Source organism: Haliotis rubra, unplaced genomic scaffold, assembly GCF_003918875.1.
Source record: "Haliotis rubra isolate DU_JTF1 unplaced genomic scaffold, ASM391887v1 Scf79, whole genome shotgun sequence".
Lineage (NCBI taxonomy): Eukaryota > Metazoa > Mollusca > Gastropoda > Lepetellida > Haliotidae > Haliotis > Haliotis rubra.
The window spans coordinates 107,376-132,628 of NW_025767512.1; the positions used below are offsets into that span (position 1 = coordinate 107,376).

Here is a 25,253-nt window from a genome sequence, read left to right on the forward strand (position 1 = left end):
GTTCCCATTGAGTACTGGAAATATCTGCAGTGATGTCCTTACTGCACAATTTACATGAAGTTGGATGATGATATCGCCTTTCTAGCATTATAATACCCTATAACCTTCTGTCACAATCGCTTTGTTTTGGAAATGATGACAACACATTCTCTCTTAAATTTACCATGTTCGCCGAGAATCAAAATCTTGCTCAAAAAGTAGAAATAAGAAATCGACTTAATGAATTCTTTTGGATCAGAGTTCGTCAGGAGTCTTATGTGAAAGTAGTTGACACATCAGAGCAATCGATGCATTCGCAGGGGTGCCAGTCAAATCGCCCCAGGTTTGGTCAAATTGCCCCAGGGGCCAATAAACATATTATACAAACATTTCATTTTATTCTTGTAATTCTTTACAATAAACATTAATAACGTGCAAATAATAAATATTACAGTGTTGTCTATACAGGAATATTACTTTTGCTCTTATCAGTTTACTAATGGAACATTCATCAGAAATAGTACTACATAATATTATGTGAAGAATATAATATCGACATTTACACAAACTATGCATTTATGGCATATATTTAATCATTTTGAATAAATTGGGGCATTTTGATTACCCCCTTGGGGCAATTTGACCAAACCTGGGGCAATTTGACCAAAAGTGCTGGGGCATTTTCTAGCTGTGGCGATTTGACTGGTACCCCGAATTCGCAGTACACAAATCAGAAAGCTGTTATACATGACCAATACTGTTTCTAAGAGAAGCGAACCTGTGTCTTCTCCAAGGAAATTGTATGATTTAATTAAATCTTACATCTTATTGTATTTTTTTCATTGTTTAGATGTATTTTTTTCATTTGTTCAGCGGTAGCTTGAACCAAGATTTGATTTTATTGTGATTGAAATTACCCAATAGCATACGATGTTTTATGAAATTGATCAGCATTGGGGTTTATTTGTGTTTGGTATCTTATCTATTTTGGTTTCTCAATAGTCAAACGATTATTTTCAACCGAAACATTAAAATATATTTTGCGGTTTTGTTAAATGAACCAAAATACCATTCATAGGTCAAATGTGTTTACTAGCAAAATTATAGATTAAAACGTAAATCATGATCCGGCTTATTTTGATATGTTCTTTTATATTTTACTGACAGGGAGTACTCCATTTTATAGTGCATCAATTCACCACATTAACAAAAAGTCATTTCAAGAACCGCTTTATTATAATATAATATATTATATCATAACTTGTTGTAATAAAACGTATTGATTTTTATTTCCATTTGAAATATAAATGGGTATAAAATGACATGGAGTTTTACTGATATGTGATGAACGCTATGCTCCCGATTCCTTTTCAAAATGGCGGGCAAAAGAAAATATCGTGATTTGGTAAGTGTCAAAACAATGTTATTTACCTATAAAACTGATATGTCTTGCAAAAGCTATATATACGTTTGAGCACATGCATTATATAGGTACATGTTGTATCATTTTACGCTGCCAATTTCGTTATTACTCTTTAAAGTGTCGAAAATAACTTTCAGTGGTGTCGCGGCCCGGTCTTCTTGAGTTCTTCCTTCAAGTTGTTATTTACTTTCATAATGTTCAGCTCACACATATTTCAGGAGATCAACCCTAATTAGGAAAAAGATTAGCACGCAGGGGGCTAATTGAATCAGCACGACAAAACTAGTATGTAGTTTGTTTAGACACTAGTTATTAGGAAGGCGTTTCCTATTCTCGCGGTACTTACGGATATCGGCTGAAAAAATAACACAAACAATTCTTATCGTATGAATGCTTGTTGTTATTATTAAATGAAGGGCCTTCTCCTCTAACATCTGCATATATCAGCTGCCAGATCCATCAGGTGAATTACCACTCGTGAGCCCGGTGATAAACAATGCCATCCGCCATTGACGAAACGAGGCTTCTCCCATTCTCGCGGTATTACCAGGAAATAAGGTTATTGAGTGTATGTAAGAGCAATCCTGCCGGAAAGGGCGAGAAAAAGTAATGATATGTCCAAGTTGGTATAAACTCCCCAATATTCGTGACACTGCAAGATTTTGATCATTCACCGACTTGGTCCACTTCCTAGTTACCAGTCGATGATGTAAACAACCGCTAAGTGTCACACATCGGCGATTTCAGGAGAAAACGTATTTACAGCGAGAATAGGAAACCCGTGAGAATAGGCGACGGACCTATCCTTAAAGCCAAAATTTGCAAACTTCGTTGGAAAGAAACACGATCGCCTATTGTGACGAGCAGGAATAAATATTTGGGAGGTCTATAGATTTCAGAATATTTTTCTGCAATTTTGAGATCCTCCTATGTATCTGGGCACTTAGCCATTAATGATAAACGTCCATCCAAACAACTATCCATTATCGCCACAAATAACAATAAATACCACTTTTCTCATGCCTCCTGATATGGGGTGAGCTGAACTTGTTCACATTAGCCTTAAACCCCGTGTGTGTGTGTGTGTGTGTGTGTGTGTGTGTGTGTGTGTGTGTGTGTGTGTGTGTGTGTGTGTGTGTGTGTGTGCGTGTGTGTGTGTGTGCTTGTGCTGCGTCGTGCAAGCGTCGTGTGTGTGTGTGTGTGTGTGCTCGTGCGTGCAGTGTGTGTGTGTGTGTGTGTGGACATCAGTTGACCAGGCTCATAGTAGATGCCACACATTGTATTTTGGATCTATTTCTTTAGTAAGCCCAGTATGTCTTTTCTTCATGTCAAGGCTGGGTAAAACAACATGACCATCTAGGTCTTGGTCTCATTTAGTATATGTACCCCAGATATATGTGACCCAAGTCTATTCTAATTTTCTGTTAACATTGTTACAGAGATATCTCTTTATGAGAGGTTTGATACAACGCGAGAGATGGCAGAGAACAAGACAGTATTTGAAGTCAGCTGCTGAATGTACATCAAGAGCTATTGTCTCACTCGAACTAGCAGACAGTCCCATCAAGTCAGTGTCTCAAGCCAAGACCTTAGAAGGGGTAAGAAAACATGATTCTTGGGGTGTAATGATACACATTATCTTCTCTATGATGATGTACTATGATTAAAGATCACATATACTCTAGGGGGGTACACATACATATATCACTAATTGGCATCGTTATAAATGAAACCCCGTCATTAAAACTACTCATTTCGATCTTTAAATAACTTAAATCAACCTTTTTGACAACAGTGCTCAATTCTGACCCGCGTAGAAATTTCAACCAATCAGAGGGGCGTGTCTCTGTGACGTCATATGAGGAATGGATATGAGGGCAGATGTAGAATTCCTGTACATTTCAGGGGGTAAATTATCTTGTTTACAGGTTTGTATAAACCTGAAATCGTGACAAGTGTTGTGAAAAATGAAAGCTATATGTTCTCACAATCTACTGTCATTTAATTTTGTCTCCTGCTTTGCCTAGTTTCCAAGTTATAACTTGTTTTCATAGATGATTCTGTCAAAATCACTTGGTGTTGCTAGGCCTTATTTGTTCGAGCCAGACGCTAGTAATAGTGAAAACGATGATCAGCCTCGCTCATCACGGTTACGGTTAATTTCTTCAACTTAAACAGTGCGACATTAAGAAGGGTGGATGCCCATCAGATGCAGTTATTTGAAAATATCCCCGGTAGTTCTTGTCTGATTGTAATAAATCTAGGTACAAACTAGGTGCAAACTAGGCAAACTCCAAGCAAATCCTAGCAAACTTTTAGCAAACTCTAGCAAACTTCTTGCAAACTTCTAGCAAACTCCAAGCAAAACCTAGCAAACTTCTAGCAAACCCTAGCAAACTTCTTGCAAACTTCTAGTAAACTCTAGCAAACCCTAGCAAACTTCTTGCAAACTTCTAGCAAACTCTAGGATTTGCTTGGAGTTTGCCTAGTATGCACCTAGTTTGTACCTATGACAATGATGTAGATATAGAGTACAAACAAAATGCCTCCAAAAAGACAACTATCGCAAGACCACGACTGTGTTGGTCGACATCTTGTCTAGAGCAGACAAGGAAGACGACAACGATGAAGAACTCCAGGAGGAAATAGAAGAGGAACAAGAAGAGACCCATCTGGATATCCAGAAAGTGCGACAGATTCTAGAATTGATGCAAAAGTGGACTTACCTTTCGATAGCTGCCATGTTTCTCTGGAAGGCCGTCTACAAGACCTGGAAGTACAGGACCAGTCGACAAACATGCCGACGAGACGAAGACAGCCACACCCCAACCAGTTTCCAAGGTCGGGCACCCCCACTACATGTAGTCGAAAAAAATATATGTGTACGCATAGGAAATATAGTATATAGAACTACATATTTTTGCAGCAATGCATATTGTATACAAAAGACGGAATCCACCCCGCTTCCCATTCAAGGAATTCCGCAATGCCCTAGCAAAAACGAAACCCAGCATGGAATATAATTCCTTGGAAAATCTAGAATGTATTGCCAAGAAAATAGAAACTCCTACCGTACTTGGACATATTTCTCCAGAAACGGCCAAGAAGTGGAAGAACTGGTCTCTCGGTAGTTTGTATCCAGTAGCCCATTGTGGGAAGATTTTGTTCTGCATTTCTACTGGCCATGTTGTCTTGTAGACCTTGCAATTTCTAGCATGCAGAGTCTATCGTTCTTTTTCTGTGGTGTTCTTTTTGGTTTGCCAATGGAGCAGGGAATCGGAGATTGGCTGTTTCGAAGAGCGTCGTGTCCTCCAAGCCGCTTGATTTCTTTTTCTAGATAGAATCCACACACAGGTACATCTTCGTCTGTTGTCTCCAGCCCATCTGCAATTGGAACCAGCCACAGTATGGTTCTCTGGTTTCCACGATAGGTTGCAGAAGCAAATTTCCGACAAATGTTTTCCTCAGGAAGCATATCGAATATACGTGTTGTTTCGTTGGTTTTTGTTGGCTTCGTTTCTTCTATTGCCTTTTGTTGTAGTCTTTCGAGATCTTGCACTGCAGATTCCACAGCAATTGTTCGGCGAACAGATTCTTCCATAGCATCTGGCAGCGATACGACAGACACTGGATTCCAATAGATCGGAACACCTTTTTCTTTTTTGAAACTCCTGCTAGGCTCTACGCAGAAAGAAATTGTTCCATTGGGAGTCCAATACATAGATTGTCCCCAACTATCACATTTCTCTTCCGCAAACTTGTTGCATGCGGAGAGAATTCGTTCTAGACCTTTGTTTGCCCAAACTGCTATTGGTTCGCTGGAGTCGCTTTCGTTTTCCTCTCTCCTTCTTTGCACAACTACTCTATAGGAAATCTTGCTGGAGTCCCATTTGGATTTCTGTATACGCCATCCGAGAACAGAACAGGGTTTTGCCGAAAGGCAAGACAGGCGGATTGTGCTGGGAAGGGAGGGACCGTTTTTGGCCATTTCCTGTGCTTTTTTCAAAATCTCTGCATAGCGCTTTTTGGTGGCAACGATCTCTTCGAGGTGATGGACTTCCTCCGTTCGTTTTTCTTCGTTCTGTTTGTAGTCCTCTCGCATCGTCTCTAGACGATGCCATGCATCTCTACGCCATTCTTCTGCATTGGCAGCATGCAAAATCTCTTCCAGTCGTCTTTCGCGATCTCTCGTCGACCCGCATAGTATAGTACGACCTACTACGATTTCCGGTACTTCCTCTATCTAGTATTTCGATTTTTCTATGCCGATGGCATTTTTGGTCTTTCTTTCACGCCATTCAAAAGCGACTAGTTTGTTCGGGATAGTATCGTATCTAGATTTGGACCTTGGGGGTGTAGCTGTGTCGGCCTACAACTTCGAGATAGTATAGTTCTCGTATGGGGAGCTTTTGTATAGCATCGTAGTGGTCCTATTTCTACTCCTGTAGGTGTAGCAGCCAAATGTCTACTCGAAACAGAGGACATGCCCGGAATCCGAAATCGGCTGTAGCCCATTCTATGGCGCAGTTCCATCTAACATCGTCTTCTACATTGGCTTTGGTGGGTTGTACTTGGATTCCAGATACTCTTCCCGTGCCCATGTGCGCAGCCCATATTTTCGTATGTTGCTTCGACTGCCATTATTCTGGAAGTACAGATAGGTTGCTGTATACATGCCTGGGAACCAAATGTCTAAATGGAAATCTCGAAATGTTAGGCTTTTTGGTTCCATTGCATTGGGGTTGCCGAAACTCATGGTACCCTACAGATTTTAAAGGCTTCTATAAAGGAAACTCCAATCGGCATGTCGAGATCTAGTCAGTAGTTGATTTGTGGTTGCTGAAAAAATGGGTTGCCCTAGCGAAACCCATCTTATCATAGACACTTTAACGGGTCTAGGCTGGCGAGCTCAGCTGTACATCGAATGATGTCTCTGCTCGAAAATCACTATTTTATACTAGGCGCTGGGAGCGGAATTACGTAGAAATAAGCCTATAAGGTGCCCTGTAATAGAACCATCATTATATAACTACTCAACATTATAAACATCGATCAAAGGATTAACCGATAACACGCTGATTGATTAATTACTTTTATCTTGCACAGAGGATTTGTCAAAAGGTAGTGTTTATGTATGTAGATTTACTAATCTATACTGAATACACTCTGTCTAAACTAATTAGTATTATAAGACAAAATATAAAGACGTACGCAGATCGATGCTCATGCTGTTGATCACTGGATTGTCTGGTCCAAAGTCGATTATTTATAGACCTCCGCCATATAGCTGGAATATTGCTGAGTGCAGCGTAAAACTAAACTCACTCACTCACCCAGAGTAGAAAATGTTCCCAATACCTCATGCTGGTCAAGAGAGATGACAAAAAATAAGGATAGTTAGTCACAAGAGATTCCTATAATTAGAGGCCATATAAATAATTATATGGTCAATGCTGTAATACAGAGTTCATTGATTTCAGATTGGAGGTGAGACATTGCAACGTTTGAAGGAGATCCAGGAGAAGAAGGAGAAGTCCATGGACCGTCCTAATGATGGGAAGTTTGTCAGTTCCGCTGGGGCCATCCTTGTATCCCTGCTTGATCTCGTTGAGCAGGTGGAGAGATCAGGGTGAGTAGAATAGTGAAGCTACATTCTACAGCGATATTGTACAATTCTGATTGCTTTACTTCAAGTATCAAATCCACTTAATTATTACAAGAGGTATCAAGTGGTTTAGTACAGGTATTGACTCGTGAAGATCTGGGTTAGAATTGGTCTTCAGCAACCCATGCTTGTTGTAAGAGGCAACTAGGGGATTGGGTGGTCAGGCTCACTGATTTACTAGACACATGTCATCTGTTCCTAATTGTGCAGATCGATGCTCATGCTGTTGATCACTGGATTGTGTGGTCCAGACAATTATTTACAGACCGCTGCCATATAGCTGGAATATTGCTGAATGCGGCGTAAAACTAAACTCACTCACTTAACTGTTCAAAGCGAACTTACTAAATCATTTTGCATTTCCAGGAGCGATGATGTGGCACTGATTCCTGAAGAGGTTCTCAAGTGTGAGACCAAGTCCCTTTGTGAGGAGATCTTCCTTGGAGATGACACAGGTTTGACCCTCTTAGCACCACCCTGGACATGTATAACACGGGTTTGACCTTCTTAGCACCACCCTGGACATGTATAACACGGGTTTGACCCTCTTAGCACCACCATGGACATGTATAACACAGGTTTGACCCTCTTAGCACCACCATGGACATGTATAACACAGGTTTGACCCTCTTAGCACCATCCTGGACATGTATAACACAGGTTTGACCCTCTTAGCACCACCCTGGACATGTATAACACGGGTTTGACCCTCTTAGCACCACCCTGGACATGTATAACACGGGTTTGACCCTCTTAGCACCACCCTGGACATGTATAACATGGGTTTGACCCTCTTAGCACCGACCTAGACATGTATAACACGGGTTTGACCCTCTTAGCACCACCCTGGACATGTATAACACGGGTTTGACCCTCTTAGCACCACCCTGGACATGTATAACACGGGTTTGACCCTCTTAGCACCACCCTGGACATGTATAACACGGGTTTGACACTCTTAGCACCGTCCTGGACATGTATAACACGGGTTTGACCCTCTTAGCACCACCCTGGACATGTATAACACGAGTTTGACCCTCTTAGCACCACCCTGGACATGTATAACACGGGTTTGACCTCTTAGCACCACCCTGTACATGGGTTTGACCTCTTAGCACCACCCTGGACATGTATAACACGGGTTTGACCTCTTAGCACCACCCTGGACATGTATAACACAGGTTTGACCCTCTTAGCACCACCCTGGACATGTATAACACGGGTTGTTTATGTGTGCATTGTGAATGCATTGATTGGTCTGATGTGGCAACTACTTTTGAGGAACTCTGATCCAAAAGAAACAATTAAGTTGGCTTTTGATTTCCTCGTTTTGAGAGAGAGAAATTCAAGGCAGACATTTTAATAAGAGAAAAGATGTCATAATTTGCAAAACAAAGCAATGATGACAAAAGACTGTGGGCATTTATCATGCAAGAAAGGCGATATCCTCATCCAACAAAGCATTGTTGCAAGTGATTCACGATTTTGTTGCCAAGGCTTAAAACTTACCAACTTAATTCATACATAACAGATAATTCAGGTTTTTCGTATGTGTTAAAACTGTTTCTGGTTTCTCCACCATGATACCCGTGAAGGTCCGTGTTAGAATATTGATCTTCAGTAACCAATGCTTGTCGTATAAGGTGACTAACGGGATCGGGTGGTTAGGCTCGCTGACTTGGTCGACACATGTCATCGGTTCCGAATTGTGCAGATCGATGCTCATGCTGTTGATCACTGGATTGTCTGGTCAGACTCAGTTATTTACAGACCGCCGCCATATAGTTGGAATATTGCTGAGTGCGGCATAAAACTAAACTCACTCTTCGGTCACACTCTCCACCATGATATTGCTGGGTAAAACTATAGTCACTCACTCAATGTGTACACACCTGTATTTCAGGATTTTGTCAAGCTTGGTGGCGTGTGGAGGTTCTGATAAAAAGAGGCTTGATCAAGCGAAGACAGCAGCACAAAGAATCTGTGTATCAGCTGATGGAGCTGGGACGACACTCTGCCAACATGTTACGAAGTATGTTCATAAGGTTGTGAAAGAAAAGCAAATCAAATAAAAATACAGGGTTATGATTATTGTAAATGACAAGAAGAAGTTTTACATAGTAACATGTATCCTCTATATCTCCAGGACTGTAAACCTACACCATGGTACTCTCAATCTCTGATGACCTGCCCTTGATTTCTGTTTGCCTGTTGATTGGCTCTCGGTCAAACACACCAATCAGAATGTTTGTTACAAACCAGCTTGGGAGGCCATATGAACAACAAGGCCCACTGATTGTCATCAAGTTCAGAAATTCAGTTTTGAAAAGCTGACTGACACCCAAAAGAAAGCCCTAAAAACCTTGATGGAAAGGATGTCCTTATACCCTCAAAAACTGGCTTTGGATTTGGTTTCTAGGCAGTCTAAGTAAACACAGACTCAGTATTATTCGTTACACTGCTATACAGAGTCTAGCCTTCTACTAGGGTTTGTTAGATTCAGTATAAGCAGTGTAATGAATAAAAACTGAGCCTAAGATTACTAAGACTGGTTTCTAGGTAATACGAGTTACCTCCCTTGCTCAGGGATTTACCTTGATCCCTGGGACTCGTACTCTTAATTTTCACAGGGGTCCTGGACAACAAAATTATATTATTAGTAGTACAGTTATTGTCTTGTGTATCATGATCATCACATTATTTGTTACAGTAATTGAATTGCAAGTGATACCATAACCCAGCTAGTAGCAAACTCTTTGATAACTTATTGTTTCTTGATTGGAATTTTTACAAAAAGTATTTGGACTTTTTCTGCGTCCCTGTGGATGCACTAATAAATGTATCATGATCATCACATTATTTGTTACAGTAATTGAATTGCAAGTGATACCATAACCCAGCTAGTAGCAAACTCTTTGATAACTTATTGTTTCTTGATTGGAATTTTTACAAAAAGTATTTGGACTTTTTCTGCGTCCCTGTGGATGCGCTAATAAATTTTGTTGCGTCCATTGTCAATTTTAATGCGTATAGGATGCAGGAATTCGCGTCCTGTAAATCCCTGCTTGCTACACTAACAATTAATGATAAGATGATGTTCACTGAGATTTGTTGCTGTGATGTATTTACAGGGGACAGGGATGCAGTTTTCCCCAAATCGAAGCCGGTGAAGTCACCCCGTTCATTCCCACCCCAGCAGAAGTCAGCAGTAACCAAGCTACTATCACAGTCTCAGGAAAACTTCCTCTACACTAATGACATTGGTTCTGATGGGTATGATCTCTTACTTAAAGAGAACTCACCAGTACTCCCGAGTTGTCCATATTCTGTGTCCCTTTCCACAAAGCAATCACATCACTAAGATGATCATAACTCCATACTTAACCATTAGCTTACGACAGTCAGCTAAGATCACTTTGTGAAATAGATGCTAGGTCCACAAGATCTTCTGAAATTGTTACTGTTGCTAATATTATAATACAGGACACTTCAGTCTGCCCATTGCTTGCTCCGACTTCCGCTCTCTGTCACTCTGACTCTAACTCGCCGGGGCGTGGGTAGTGGTTATGAGCGCGAAGGTCACGTCAGGTTCGGGTTCCCGACCGCATCATACCAAAGAGCGTTAAAATATGGTACTGGTTGGTCTCTGCCTGATATTGGCATTAATGGTGCACAACAAGGACTGGTCGGCCAGAGTCAGTATAATGTGTCTGAGTGGGGTATTCATGCTTCACTCGCTCACTCATGGTATCTCAGTGGGCTAGCACTATAAAACCAGCTTACTCTGGGCTCAGTACAAGCAGTCACTCATACACCACTCACATACACTCACGCTTGCACGTCCACTCACTCATATGACTCAAATATTCACTCACTCACTCACGTAAAACCCAATTTCACCTCACCTCACTCTGACTCTGTGACTCTGAATCCTTGTAGTGTAGTAGTGTACCCATGCTGATGGGTTGGGCATTTTCTAAGATAGCTGAAGATGATTTACTGCTACGTGTTTGAGAGAGTTTTATTTGTTTCAACTTCAGTATAATCCTGAGGTTGACACACAAGAAATGGGTGGTGACAAAGTGGGTCTGGGTGAGGTAAGTGGTAAGCCCAAAGTACAATCTTACCGTGTTGCTGTCTGGTCAAGTATTGAGAGTATTTCACTGTTTCTGAAACAGCCATTTTTAAGATTTATATTACATACTTTAGCTGTCCAAATGAACAAGGAAGGAGGACGGTGTGATTTTCATTGTGCTGCATGTACTTATTAACAACATGGACAGATTCATGTATACAGGTTACAGAGTTGTGCCCCTTAGGTGTCAGGATCTGCTGAATTATTTGTATCGAATCAATGAGTTGCACAAGTTGTGATTGCTTGTTTTAATCATCATGAAAGCATATCCATATGTGAGCTTGAATTACTGAAAAATGTGAGTGTCTCTTGCTCACATTAATGAAGTGAAACATGTTTTCTCGGCATGTCTTTTTCTTTAGGGTCCGTTCATAATTTGGGGTTGTGATGATGATTTTAAGGGGATCACCCATTTTGTTCTGTGGAGTTGGGGGCAGCAGTTTTGTACACAAAGTACTATGAGGGTCAGCAATTTTGTACATAAAGATATTAAAAGTTATTCTTAAAACTATGGAAGGGGGAGGGGGACATTGATTTTTTTATACATGACAAGCAGGAGGGATCACTTACTTTGTACATAAATTTTAGGGGAGGTCATTCACATTGTACATGCTTCTCTATAGAAATCATCATCACCCCCGCCCACAGCCATAAATTATGAACGGTCACTTACTGTCATGACAAGTTGTCTGTGCATGGATGAAAACAATGACAATTGACATACACAAAAAATGTCACATTAAATGTAGTTGAGTGCTAGATTACGAGTGTTTGCCACTAAAATCAAATCTTGACAGTTTTGTTTGCGCCGGTTGCTGGAGAAGTAAGGGCAGTTTGTTAAATATCTGTTCCCGTCTGCATGTCTCTGTTTTATCATAGTGTTCTCACCAACAGCACTGTAAGCGCTTGGAGCGGGCAGGTGTGCGGTATCGAAGTTGTCGACTAAAGTGTGGTGACTACCGATGGGTGTGGCGATGTGATGGTGGGGAGATGACGATACCGCTTTTGATGGAGAGGAAACGAGCTGGTAGGACGACTCTTCAGAGTCCTGCTAGAATACCTGGAACTGTCAAAACAAATCAGTGTTTTGGCATAGTTCTATAGTGAATACATTCACCTTGCAAAAAGTTTATAATTGCTGCACAGTTCGTGTGTCACTATGTGACTTGATTGTGCATCATCAGATGATCATTGTAAATACAATGTGACCTGATTTGGCATCAGTGTGACCCTATTGTGTGTCATCATGTGACATTATTGTGTGTCAGTATGTGACCTGATTGTGTGTCACCATTTGACCTGATTGTGGCAGTATGTGACCTGATTGTGTCATGTGACCTGATTGTGTTACAATGTGACCTGATTGAGTATCATGTGACCTGATTGTGTGTCATCATGTGATGTGATTGTGAGCCATCATGTGACCTGATTGTGTCACTATGTGGCCTGATTGTGTGTCATGTGAGCTGATTGTGTCACTATGTCACCTAATTAAGTATCATCATGTGACCTCATTGTATGTCATCATGTGACCTCATTGTATGTCACCATGTGACCTGATTGTATGTCACCATGTGACCTGATTGTATGTCACCATGTGACCTGATTGTGTCACCATGTGACCTGATTGTGTCACCATGTGACCTGATTGTGTCACTATGTGATCCGATTTATGTCACCATGTGACCTGATTATGTCTCACTATGTGACCTGATTGTGTGTCACCATGTGACCTGATTATGTGTCACCATGTGATCCGATTGTATGTCACCATGTGACCTGATTGTGTGTCACCATGTGACATGATTGTGTCATCATGTGACCTGATTATGTGTCATCATGTGACCTGATTGTATGTCACCATGTGACATGATTGTGTGTCATGTGACCTGATTGTGTTTCACCATGTGACCTGATTATGTGTCACCATGTGATCCATTATTCATGTCACCATGTGACCTGATTGTGTCACCATCTGACATGATTGTGTGTCACCATGTGACCTGATTGTGTATCACCATGTGGCCTGACTGTGTGTCACTATCCCTGATTGTGTGTTACCATGTGGCCTGATTGTATGTCACCATGTGATCCAATTGTGTATCATCATGTGACCTGATTGTGTATCACCATCTGTCCTGATTGTGTGTCACCATGTGACCTGATTGTGTATCACCATCTGTCCTGATTGTGTGTCACCATGTGACCTGATTGTATGTCACCATGTGACCTGATTGTGTGTCACCATGTGACTTGATTGTGTCACCATATGGCCTGATTGTGTATCACCATGTGACCTGATTGTTTATCACCATGTGACCTGATTGTGTATCACCATGTGGCCTGACTGTGTGTCACCATCTGTCCTGATTGTGTGCTGATTTCTTTGTCTTTGCAACCAGACTGTCACATGTACCATATTATATCTTCACAGGTAATACCAATGTAGACAATAACAAATATGTTTGATAGTGCAACAGACAATCATATCCTTCCCCAGATGACATTGCCAACAGCCTGAAAGATGGTCGCTTCTGGCGCCAGGTGACCAAAATGGTGGAATGGAAGGAGGACTTCAGACAGAAGGACATATCAGCTCGCCTCTCTTGTACATCATAGAGGGGGACCCAGGGGACTACGTCGTCAAGTGTGGAGGAGATGTTTGTCAGGGGTCGGCAAGGTGTGGGGAACCCACTCTGGCTCAAGTACAGGTAAGTCTGTTGCTGGAATACACAGTGTTTTCTGGAATGGAATGCAGTGTTGAGGCCTTTGGGCATGCATGAAACCTGAAATTGTGGGTTCGATCCCATCTCACCAGGATTATGTTTCTCATGTCAGCATCAGACTCTTACTAGTGGTAAACGCTACAGAATATGCAATCCTGATTCAAAATAGTACTATTTCTGTCATATTTATGTCCAGCATAAAACAACAGCATACTGTGATGTTTTGTGTGCTGTGAGATGTTATATTCTTAACGACATCATTTATTGATATTTGTAAGTTCAGACCAAGTTTTTCACTTCACGCCCGAATACCCAGGTTTGATTCCCCACATGGGTACAATGTGTGAAGCCCATTTCTGGTGTCCCCCGCCGTGATATAGCTGGAATATGGTTAAAAGCGGCGTAAAACTGAACTCACACACTCACTCAGACCAAGTTCCACAAAATTCACGTTATGAAATGGCACCACAACCGTTTTAACTCTGAGATGGCTTCATAGAGCATTTTTGACATCTACTGTAACGGTTCCAGTTTCCTACTACATAAATAATGTGATCATTTATCATGTTGATGTTAGCCATGTCTTTACCCAATCCTTCATTAAGTTTGTGTATCACTCACTCACTCCAGCTGGCCATGAAAGACCTGGAGGAGCACCCGGAGTTGGAGGTCCGACACACAAGCTGTGTGGAGGCCACAGTACAGTACCTCGCCGTCACCTCCCAGGAAATACAGAAGAGGTCAGTTTACTAAACATTGGTCTTGTTCAACTCAACCATGCTGGAATTAACTGTCAGAGCTCCAGTACTCTGTCAGTATTATCATTCTTATCATAGGACATTTATATAGCGCACACAGGGCTACAGATAAGGGCCGTATCGGCGTATGTATACACAATACGGTAGGAAATAAGTTAGAAAACGCAGCAGATACGCACCACAGCAATTGTGTACGGTCTTAGAATCATTTACAGACATATTTATCTGAAAAAGTATTGTTTTCTTGTTTATTGACCTGTTTACACAAGAGTAGCAATGCTGTCATGCATATATGAAACGAAGCACAAGTTTAATGATACACCATTAAATTCCATTCAGTACTCTAAATGTACTCTTATTGTTTTCCAGTACTCATATATTGAAACAATAAGGAGTACGTACTCCTGATGTTGAAAAATTATCTGGAGCCCTGGCACAACTAGTACATGCCCGAGGCGCTGGAGTGTTACCTTGATCAACAGATGTCTTTTTTTCTTCTTCTTTTTTCTGGCATTGTGTTAACCAACTCAACTCCCTGGGGAGTACTCTGTCAGTACTATGACAAAGACTTACTGCGTTAGACTCAGACTGGACTCCAGATCCCAGGTCAGAATGAACCTCTGTGCTGGTTACTGGGACCTACACGCTTACCTCAGCTCGGTTGGTTGGTTTGTTGTTTAATGCTGCACTCATCAATATCCCGGCTATATGGCGGCGGTCTGTAAATAATCCAGTCTGGACCAGACAATCCAATGATTAAGAGTGAGTGAGTGGGTTTAGTTTTACGCCACACTCAGCAATATCCCAGCTATATGGCGGCAGTCTGTACATTATCGAGTGTGGACCAGACAATCCAGTGATCAAGAGTGAGTGAGTGGGTTTTAAGCCACACTCAGCAATATTCCAGCTTAATGGCGGCGGTCTGTAAATAATCAAGTCTGGACAAGACAATCCAATGATCAACAGCATGAACGTTGATCTACGCAATTTTGATACAATGACACGTGTCAACCAAGTCAGCGAGCCTGACCACCCAATCCTATTAATCGCCTCTTAAGGCATGCATAGGTGGCTGAAGACCAGTTTCAACCCGATCGTCACGGGTCGACTTAAGTATAGCAGAATACTAACTGATGTGTCACTATACATGGTTATGTAAAACTCCAAGCAATACAGGTGCAAGTGCTGAGTAATCCTTGTCCTGTTGCACTTTTTTGATGTCTGTAACATGTAGATGAAATAGGTAGGACTGCACAGTATTACTGGTATACCCCAATATGCTGTTCAAACAATACATAGTGTATACATATTGTATGGTCCTCAGGGAGTTGAGATTGAAAATATGATGCTCCGTTGAGATTGACATCCTGTGATTGAGGGAAGACAAAGTGCCTTTGAGCAGCTGAGCTGAGCTTGATATTGGCACTATACTAATATATATTATAATATCAATAATATGATGCTCCATTGCGATTGACATCCTGTGATTGAGGGAAGACAAAGTGCCTTTGAGCAGCTGAGCGGAGCTGGATATTGGCACTATACTAATATATATTGTAATATCAATAATATTGAAAAATGTATTCAGAGAACTGGTATATTGGGTTAACAAAGAAGTGACTTTTTGTGATTATCTCGATGCTTAAATTAAATCTGCTTATGCTTAAGTTAAATGTACACAGACTTTCATTTAAAACTAATGTTGTTGGTAACTGACAGAATCACATCCTTTACATACTGTAAATTGCCTAAAAAGAACATAGAACTATCCCACCTAATTATGAGATTGCTGCTTTCAGAACCATAACATTTAATTTTAGGGCTTTAGTATGTAGAAAATAGGCTCTGCATGTACAACACAATTTATTTGCCAATACACAGCCCTAGAAATAGGCCTATGTACAAAGAATTAGGTACTTAAATGTGGACCTAGATAGGTAGCCATGTGAACGTTGTTCCTAATGCTGTATTTGTATTTCAGAGCCAGCAAGGGGGAATATGATATGCTGATAGTGAACAGATTCAGGGAACGTAACGCTCCATCAACCAAACACAACTCGACTGAGGTTGAAGAAAGTGGGATCAAACAAGACAATAACTCTATCAATCATAAACCTCAAACAGAATGCACTGACTTAGTTTTGGAAATAGAAGACGATTCTCAGGAAATCCAGGCAAGAGATAGTCCTATAAATAATATTCCTTGTGACAATCAAGATAGCAAAGAGTTACCTCCCCTTGACCATAATCCCAAGACCCTGTGCTCCAAGAACCATATCAGTTCTTCAGCTTCCAACCCCAGGAATGGTGTATGTGTAAATATTCCCATTGACTCAAAGTCTGCAGTAAATATAAAAGAAAACGACAAGACAATTCACTCCAGGATTCCTGTGGAAGATGAAGTTAATGCTGTGTTTGATATCGATACAGAGTTAGCAATATTCTCATCCTCTTCTGAACATGGAAAGACAAAAAGGATGTTTACAGACAATGAACATGAGACAGATTGTAGCGCATCTAAGAAATTTCTTTCCCCACCATTGAAGAAGTTGAAGTTTAACTGTGGTGCTGATTGTATTGAGATTCCACAGCAAATAAGTCATGTATCGCCATGTCATGGAAAGGTGTACCTCATGAAGAGAAACCGAAAAACTCAAGTCAGTAGGAGATTGTCTGAATGTGACAGAAACAAGGTTGATCCAGTTGAGAGTGAGGCTGAAGCTGCTGCAAGAACCTGTGTTGAACTCTCACCTAGAAGAGCGGATGTATCCTCCAGTCCTGGATGTTCTGGGGTGGAAGCAAATTCTCATTCCTGTGACAGAGAGGAATCTGAAAGTAGGACAGATGATAATATTGGTGAAAAATTAACTGTAAAGATGACTTTTGATAGTAAACTCAGTAATCGTGATCAACAGGGGCCTTCTACAGAACTACCTAGCATAGCCAACTTACCGGGCACTTCGAACATTGCAGACAAAGAGGAATACTCAGGGAAGAGTATTCTGGAGAAAGACATTCTCGCACAACAGTCTGACTCTGATGACAGTCTTCCTGAGGTAGACATTGGTCAGATGAAGGAGTTGCCTGAACTCCCAGAACTGATGCCTCATCCAGTTCCATCAACTTCAGCTGCAGCTGCTGAGATAGCAAGACCTGATTCTAAACACTATGGTGCTCAAGAACTGGACATTGCGGTTCACTCTACCTCTAAAGTTTCAAGCAAACGAGGCAGAAAATCACCTCGTGGTCGCAGAAAACAGTTAATTGATGATGATGATGATGATGATGATGATGAAGCTGTTCAGTCTGTTTCTAGACCTTCGAATAAACGGCGAAGGAAATCTACTCAAAGTCGTAGAAAACAGTTAATGAATGAAGATGTTGATGATGTTGTTGATGATCAAGTTGTCATTGATTTGAATGCTGAGGATGACACAGAATTTTGTGGCCGACGTCAGAGAAAGCGGAGATCAGGTGGGCGGAGCAAAACAGAAAACAGAGTGGATGAGACCCTGGTGTTAAAGGTCGCTGATATCTTACCTCAATGCGGGAAACAACAAATCAAGGCAGCTCTCGTCAAGTGCCAGATGAACGTGGAACAGACAGTGATGGAACTACTTGATGCAGTGCCTCAAGATGGGGATGTGGTAGATCTCACGTGATTAGTCGGGGATGTGGTAGATCTCACGTGATTGGTCAGGGATGTGGTAGATCTCACGTGATTGGTCGGGGATGTGGTAGATTTTACGTGATTGATCGGGGATGTGGTAGATCTCAAGTGATTAGTCGGGGATGTGGTAGATCTCACATGATTGGTCAGGGATGTGGTAGATCTCACGTGATGGGGGGTCTAAACTTAAATGTGAAACCAAGCTTTTCAGTTGAAAAGGAATTATTAGTTTCTGTCAAAATTATATATATTCAGAGACAGCATTAGTCTATGACCATGCTGTGTACAGAAATCGCTATGGATACTGTGCTGTGATGGTATGTGACCAGTCTAGTCAATGATGACTGTGTTCTTTCATGAGTGACTCCAGCTCCCACAACAAACACATGTCTGTACATGCAGGTAGTTAAGTTCACCTGAACTTTCATTCCCAGTGAATTTATGACTTGGAAGGCTATCCATCTCTCTCTGTCTTCTCTGAAACCTCAAGGTTTATAAATCCGAAACTTTGTATGTTATGCAGAAGAGCATATATATTTGTTTTTGATGTTTGCAGTTTTATCCTGCTACAATCTTTGGCCATCACATAGTTTTCAGGTTGTAATAAATTTTCAGTTATAGCTTTGTATATCCTGACCACTTCTCTGCTTTTAACCCCCTGGATGCCACAGGGACATATATGTCCTTCCCCTTCAACACTCAATTTGAAGTCGAATAAAAATCAAAGTATCCCACGCACACAAATACACTTCACAGTTTCGAATTCTGCGGGAAATTTCCTGTTTCTTGATACCATCCACTATTATTTTAGACAAAGCTCAAGTGCTGAAAATGACCTTTCAAAATAGGCTTCATCGAAAATGGCGACATTTTTGACACAGTATGAAATCGCGATTCACAGCGTTATTTGCTGTATGTTTTGAAATGTGAAAATCGGATAATTACTGTGAGTATTGAATTTCAAAAATAACATATTTATGATCACTGATATCAGTTTTACATGATTTCGCTAATTATAATTCTGAAACGCCACCGATGAATCTAGAATCGGTTGGGATGTTTTCGAAACTGCACTTACACTAACACCGTGAGCTCCCGCCATATTGATAGTGTTTACAAAATCACGCTTCGCTAAGGCCGGTATTGAGACGCCTATTACATCATCGTAGATTTCATATTCAGCTTCAAAAATGCATCACTGAATTCCCCATACATTTTAGAATCAATATGAAACTAGTCTGTGTCACCAATAATAACTGTCTAGATAAAATGAGATCTAAACATATTGGGTGTGAAAACTAACGCTGTGCTTGAAAGACTGCGCTTGTGTGAAATGTAAACAAAGACAAATTCGATTTTACACTGCGTAGCATTTTCTGAAATTTTTCAACATTCATCCGTCGATTCATTGCTTGCAATGGCTCAATACCTTTAGAATATACATGGAAAGAGTATCGTAGCAAGAAATAGGAAATTATAAATAGATACAATGCAATGATTTGATAATTCATAAGAAATTGTCAAAGTTTCCGCAGCGTGGACGCCATGACTGACGCCAAATCACGAGAATCGACAACAGTAATTATCTGCATTTCTGTCCTTTTCTCTTACGATAGTGAAAACGATAAAACATATAACAATACACAGATAGTCAGAATCATTCTGATTACTTACATCTCATATTTATGTACAAACGATCCCTGAATCAGTGGAAGGGTCCTCGCGAAAATCCTGTGTACCCTTGTCAGCAAAGCCGCCATTTTGTAAGAAATCGGTCAGCGTAGTGATGTCATACGTCAACATTGTTCTACATATTAGGCAATTTCTTTGAGGTGAAGGTCGGTTGAACAAGAGTAAACACAATCGCCATATCCTTCCAATTACACTGTCAGTATTATGATGTATATTTTATGGATAGTTCGGATACTTTTCATGAAACTGACTTCAGTATCTACATTTAGCCTTGTTCAATATCATATCATACGTGCATATAGGGTTTACGGTGTTTTATTCTTTGAAAGTTTTTGATTGTTTGAATCATATTTACATAAGAAATTGACATATTTATTGCAATACATCATATTCTAAACCTTTACACAAGTGTTAGAAGATCAAACGTAGCCATAACTGCAACTACTTTAGTTCCTATGATGTACAATATTCAATTTATTAGGACTAATATTGCAATTTCATATGAACAGGTTAATGAACGGTGATATAATTCAACCTTATATGCAAAACTGATAATATTAATGACAATGATTTATATATGGTATGAAATGTATATGCACACATATTTAAAGGAATTGTCTTGTTCATTGCATAATTTTGTGTCGCTTTTATAGACAAAAGAATGATGCATATAGATCGGCAAGGTGCTTGGCGTTTGTTGGAAACGCTTTATGATTAAGCTATCATTGTTTTCGATAATATATTCAATTCATATTCGATTAAATAATATTTTGATGACAGGATATCAAACTCTAACTACTTATTATATAGGAAAATTGTTGAAAATATATATATACCATCTCATGTGTTAATTCGGACAAATCTTATATCCATATTCTAATATATAGTTCCATATATGAAAAGCTATCTTTTTGCATCTTTCATTGCATACGTATGAAGAGAAATAGCTTCATAATCATAAACAAACAAAATTCTTATCCCAAACAAAATATTCGGGTGTTGTGAAATATTATTTTTATTTACATTAAATTGATGCCAAACAGGTGCGCTGCGTGTTGTTCACAATAAGATACACTGTCAAACCGTCTAATTGTTGATATATTCAGGACACTATTTAAATGGTAAAATCAGTCATTTCATATTTTGTCTAAAGAGTGTTAAATTCTGACATAGAAGTCTAGACCTTTTATACAATTGATGGAAATTAAGTGAGATATATACTAATCAGCATACCAATGTCGCTCTTTTTCCGACGCCGCAAAATGCATAAAACAAGCGATGACGCCAACTAAAATGTTGTATTATTTTCAGCAATTTCGTTACATTTGAAGATATGGCTAGTACTCTGGTAATAACGATGCAAAATTAGTCAAATTACATCTACACAAACAGGAGAATGTTGGAATCTAAGAACTAACTTATATATCGGATAGGGCCATTCAAATAGCTATTAGGTGCTGTCACATGTAGTACGCTGTCATCTTTTCTTATAAATTGTGAAACTACCAAAGCATCCGCTCACATTGGGGAACTTTGAATTGGAATAGTGTTGTTCACCATGAATATAAAATAACGAAAATATAGCGTCCGTATCCACAACAAATTCTCTCAAGTGATCTGGGTTACATTGACCTAGTGTTACGCATAACGGAGTTATGCCCCTTATCATTATATCGTGTATGACCTCCCTGTCGCCGCTTTGGCCATAGAAGAAAATACATTTTGACATTTATTGGCGAGTCATTTTTAATGTTGAGCGTATAACGTTATGCACAAGCACATAAACACAATTCATATACACTTATGTCGCTCAGATATCAGGCTGTATTTTCTTCGCTCACACTTTCCGTAAAGATGCCCCATTAAAAATTTGTAGCACAGTGCTTTTTATCGGTGCTTGCCGATAAAAAGCGGAGAAATTTACTGTTTTTTAACGCATAACAAAAATTTGGACAACATTTAGCAAGGTCTATTTCTCAAACCGCCATGGTAGTTGCACTTATATTTATACCAACGGATTGGAAATTTAATATTCTTCATTTCTGTGTAAGTTTATAGCCGTACGTAGATCCAGATCCACGCGAGCGCAATTCTCGCACAACGTTCACTTTTCAAAGCGTATGAAAATGTGCGCCTGAAAAAAAACTCGGCAGCCAGGGGGTTAAAGCTTTTGTGTCTAGGACCCCATTTGTAATGGTGTCTCTGGAGAGACAGCATTCTTTTCCAGTCATTCACACGCTCACCACATCAGCTTCTGAACATGTCAGTTTACCATTTCTGCTTGTCATGGAATATTCATGTTGTTTTCTTGTTCACTCTGTCGTTATCTTCTGCACAATCAAATGCAAATATGCTCAAAAATTCAGGTTGACTAAAACATGTAAACACACTTTCTGCTCTAATCAAAATTTTTGAAAATTTTTCTGAACAAATGGTTATAGATTTTAATAAAGTTTGTCAGATACATTATAGAAATTGCATTAATTGCAAGCTGTTTTGAACGCTGAATCACTGTACCATAGCATGTTAACACTTGACACTATGTTGAATTTTGTAACAGTTGATGGTGACACACATGACCAGCAGAGCTTTGTGTTTGTTTGTTTCAAATGTTGTATTATATGGATGGGAATTAAGTATACCTTGTTCAAGAAGCTGTTTAAAAATTGTATTGATCATAAATGGATGCATAGTGCTTGGAAACTTATTTGAAGGCTGAATTTTTTCTTTTCCTGACAAGTTGAAATCATAACTTTATGCCTTTAATTACGCAATGCCATTTAGAAAGTGGCCAAATGTATATTTGGGATTACACTTTCTTAGTAAAGTACAAATTCTAGTACTTTTGTTGGGTTGTGTCCCATCTGGGATTCAAACCCACACCCTCAGAGTCAGGCACCTAATCGCCAGCACACAAAGTCGGCCACCTAACCTGCTCAGCCACCGTGAGCATCAGTTGTCTGACTTCCATTTTTGTGGAAGTCGCGGAGGCTGCCTCTGAGGGTGGATCCGGGGTAGAATAGGTCTTCAGCAACCCATGCTTAACACAAAAGGTGACTAACGGATCGGGTAGTCAGGCTCGCTGACTTGGTTGACACATGTCATCGTATCCCAATTGTGCAGATTGATGCTCATGCTGTTGATCACTGGATGGTCTGGTCCAGACTTGATTATTTGCAGACCGTCACCATATAGCTGGAATATTGCTGAGTGCGGCATAAAACTAAACTCACTCAGTCACTCTGAGGGTTTGGGTTCAAATCCCAGATGGGACACAACCCAACAAAAGTACTAGAATTTGTACTTTACTAAGAAAGTGTAATCCCAAATATAACAGATGTTAATGCCTTGAACAGTTATTGCAGTCTAAGAGAAATATGTCTATTGTTTTTGAGAAAGGGTCCTTGATGCTGGGAGGAATACACAGAATTGTACACTTATCTGTCAACTGTTTGCTGGAGGAGGGTTCACTGAAAGAGTTTTTGTTTGTGTGTTTTTATCAGGAGTCTTTATGCAGCCTTGAAGAATGTAATCACTCCTGATGAACATTGATTGTAGTATTGATGAGGTGCTGTGTTTCTGGCATACGGCTGACTGGAGACGTGTAACGCAGTGGCGTAGTAATGCTAGAATGAGCACATGGCTGTTAAGAGTAAAACTTCCAGTTCTTTTTGTCTATGGTGCTGAATGTTAGATTATCTTATCTAATCAAACGATGGGAATGTTGATGAATGATTGTTTGTTCGTTTTCATTTTAAATCTGGTATGATTCTTGAATGTATTTTTAGTGTTTTGCATCTATTCAGGCTTATCCATATTTGAATTTGTGAAAATTGGTTAATAATGATTCCCCTGTGGGTTCGATTCCCTCTCAACCCTAGTTATGTTTCTAGGTTTGTCAACATATGAATGAAGCTTACAGCTTTATGGCTGAGAACTTCTTGTTCATTGCTGAGAGTGATGTTTCGGTGTAGATTCTTACACAACTATCAGCTTTCAGCTGTATGCATTAAATGAGAAGTTGTCATCAATAAAGCTGTACGCTTCATTATTGACTCACCAACTTCTAGAATGCTGATTAAGCAAGCACCTGAGCTTGTGAGTTTACCAAAGTGATGGCATCACCGGACGGCTTCACTCAGAGCTTCCCTGACGCTCCACGGCATAACTTGAATACTCCTCAAAGTGTAGATCATTTGACCATGATTTTTATTGGTGTGGATAGTTTATCTGCCTCGATCCGAAAGGGAATACCAAAGAAGGCATATTTTTTCTTTGTGTATTTTTTTTTCTTTGTCTAAAGACACCAAATTTTAAAAAAAACACAGACATTGTAGACTGAGGGGACATAGTCTGCCAGTGGGATGGATGCATCTCCATATAGAGAGGTGTCGTATCAGTGAAAAGATGAGATTTGAAACAGTTTGATTTTACAAATATGGAGAAGCTTGATGCAAGTGAACAACTGATTTCATTAATATGCCATATTTCATCCGCCTGAGGGGCGGTCGGGTAGCCTAGTGATTAGAGCGTTCTCTCGTCACACTGAAGACTCGGGTTCGATTCCCCCCATCGGCACAGTGTGGAGCCCATTTTTTGGTGTCCCCCGTCTAAAAGTAGCGTAAAACTAAACTCACTCACTCAGTCATCCACCTGAACTGATGCTGAACCATACCCTATCCTCCTGAACATACAGGAAGTGTCATGTGACTTTGTCCCTGACACTGTGTACAGACATAGTGCCAGTGCTGGCAGTGGTGATGTGTTTTGTTGATACATTGTTTTTGTTGAAAATGTAATATATTCTTTGCTTGAGTTTGATTGTAATGTTCCCGGTAATGCTTTCATAGTTCTAGTCATATATGTTGTCAAAGCATTTAATGGTCAGTTTTATAGTGACTCTGTCAGTGCATCCTGAGCACCTGGCTAGCAATTCTCAAAATGTTCATAGCCCTACGAACTACTTAAGGCCATTTTTTAACACATTGGCTGCGATCAAAGTTAAGAATTCTTAGTGCTACGAATGTTTCGAGAATAAGGGCCCTGGTACTGACATATCAATACTGGTTCAGGAAACACCTGGACCTCCGATTATGTCAGCCTGACATGCAGACTGATGCGAGTGATGCTTATATTATCAACCACTGTTTTGTTCAAAAACCTTTCAGGAGCGGTGGGGTAGCCTAGTGGTTAAAGCGTTCGCTC

At 40.2% G+C, this 25,253-nt stretch overlaps 1 protein-coding gene across 1 annotated transcript; it reads left to right on the plus strand.

Moving 5' to 3' along the window:
• Positions 1-1,354: 1,354 nt before the first annotated feature.
• On the plus strand, positions 1,355-18,527 carry LOC124261131. The gene is given in 13 exon segments (XM_046695458.1): positions 1,355-1,384; positions 2,842-3,000; positions 6,883-7,031; positions 7,434-7,522; positions 8,971-9,099; positions 10,199-10,412; positions 10,551-10,650; positions 11,108-11,164; positions 12,097-12,229; positions 13,703-13,809; positions 13,812-13,913; positions 14,559-14,668; positions 16,668-18,527. Coding segments are annotated over 13 exon segments (3,060 nt in total). The 3' UTR covers positions 18,349-18,527.
• Positions 18,528-25,253: the final 6,726 nt, after the last annotated feature.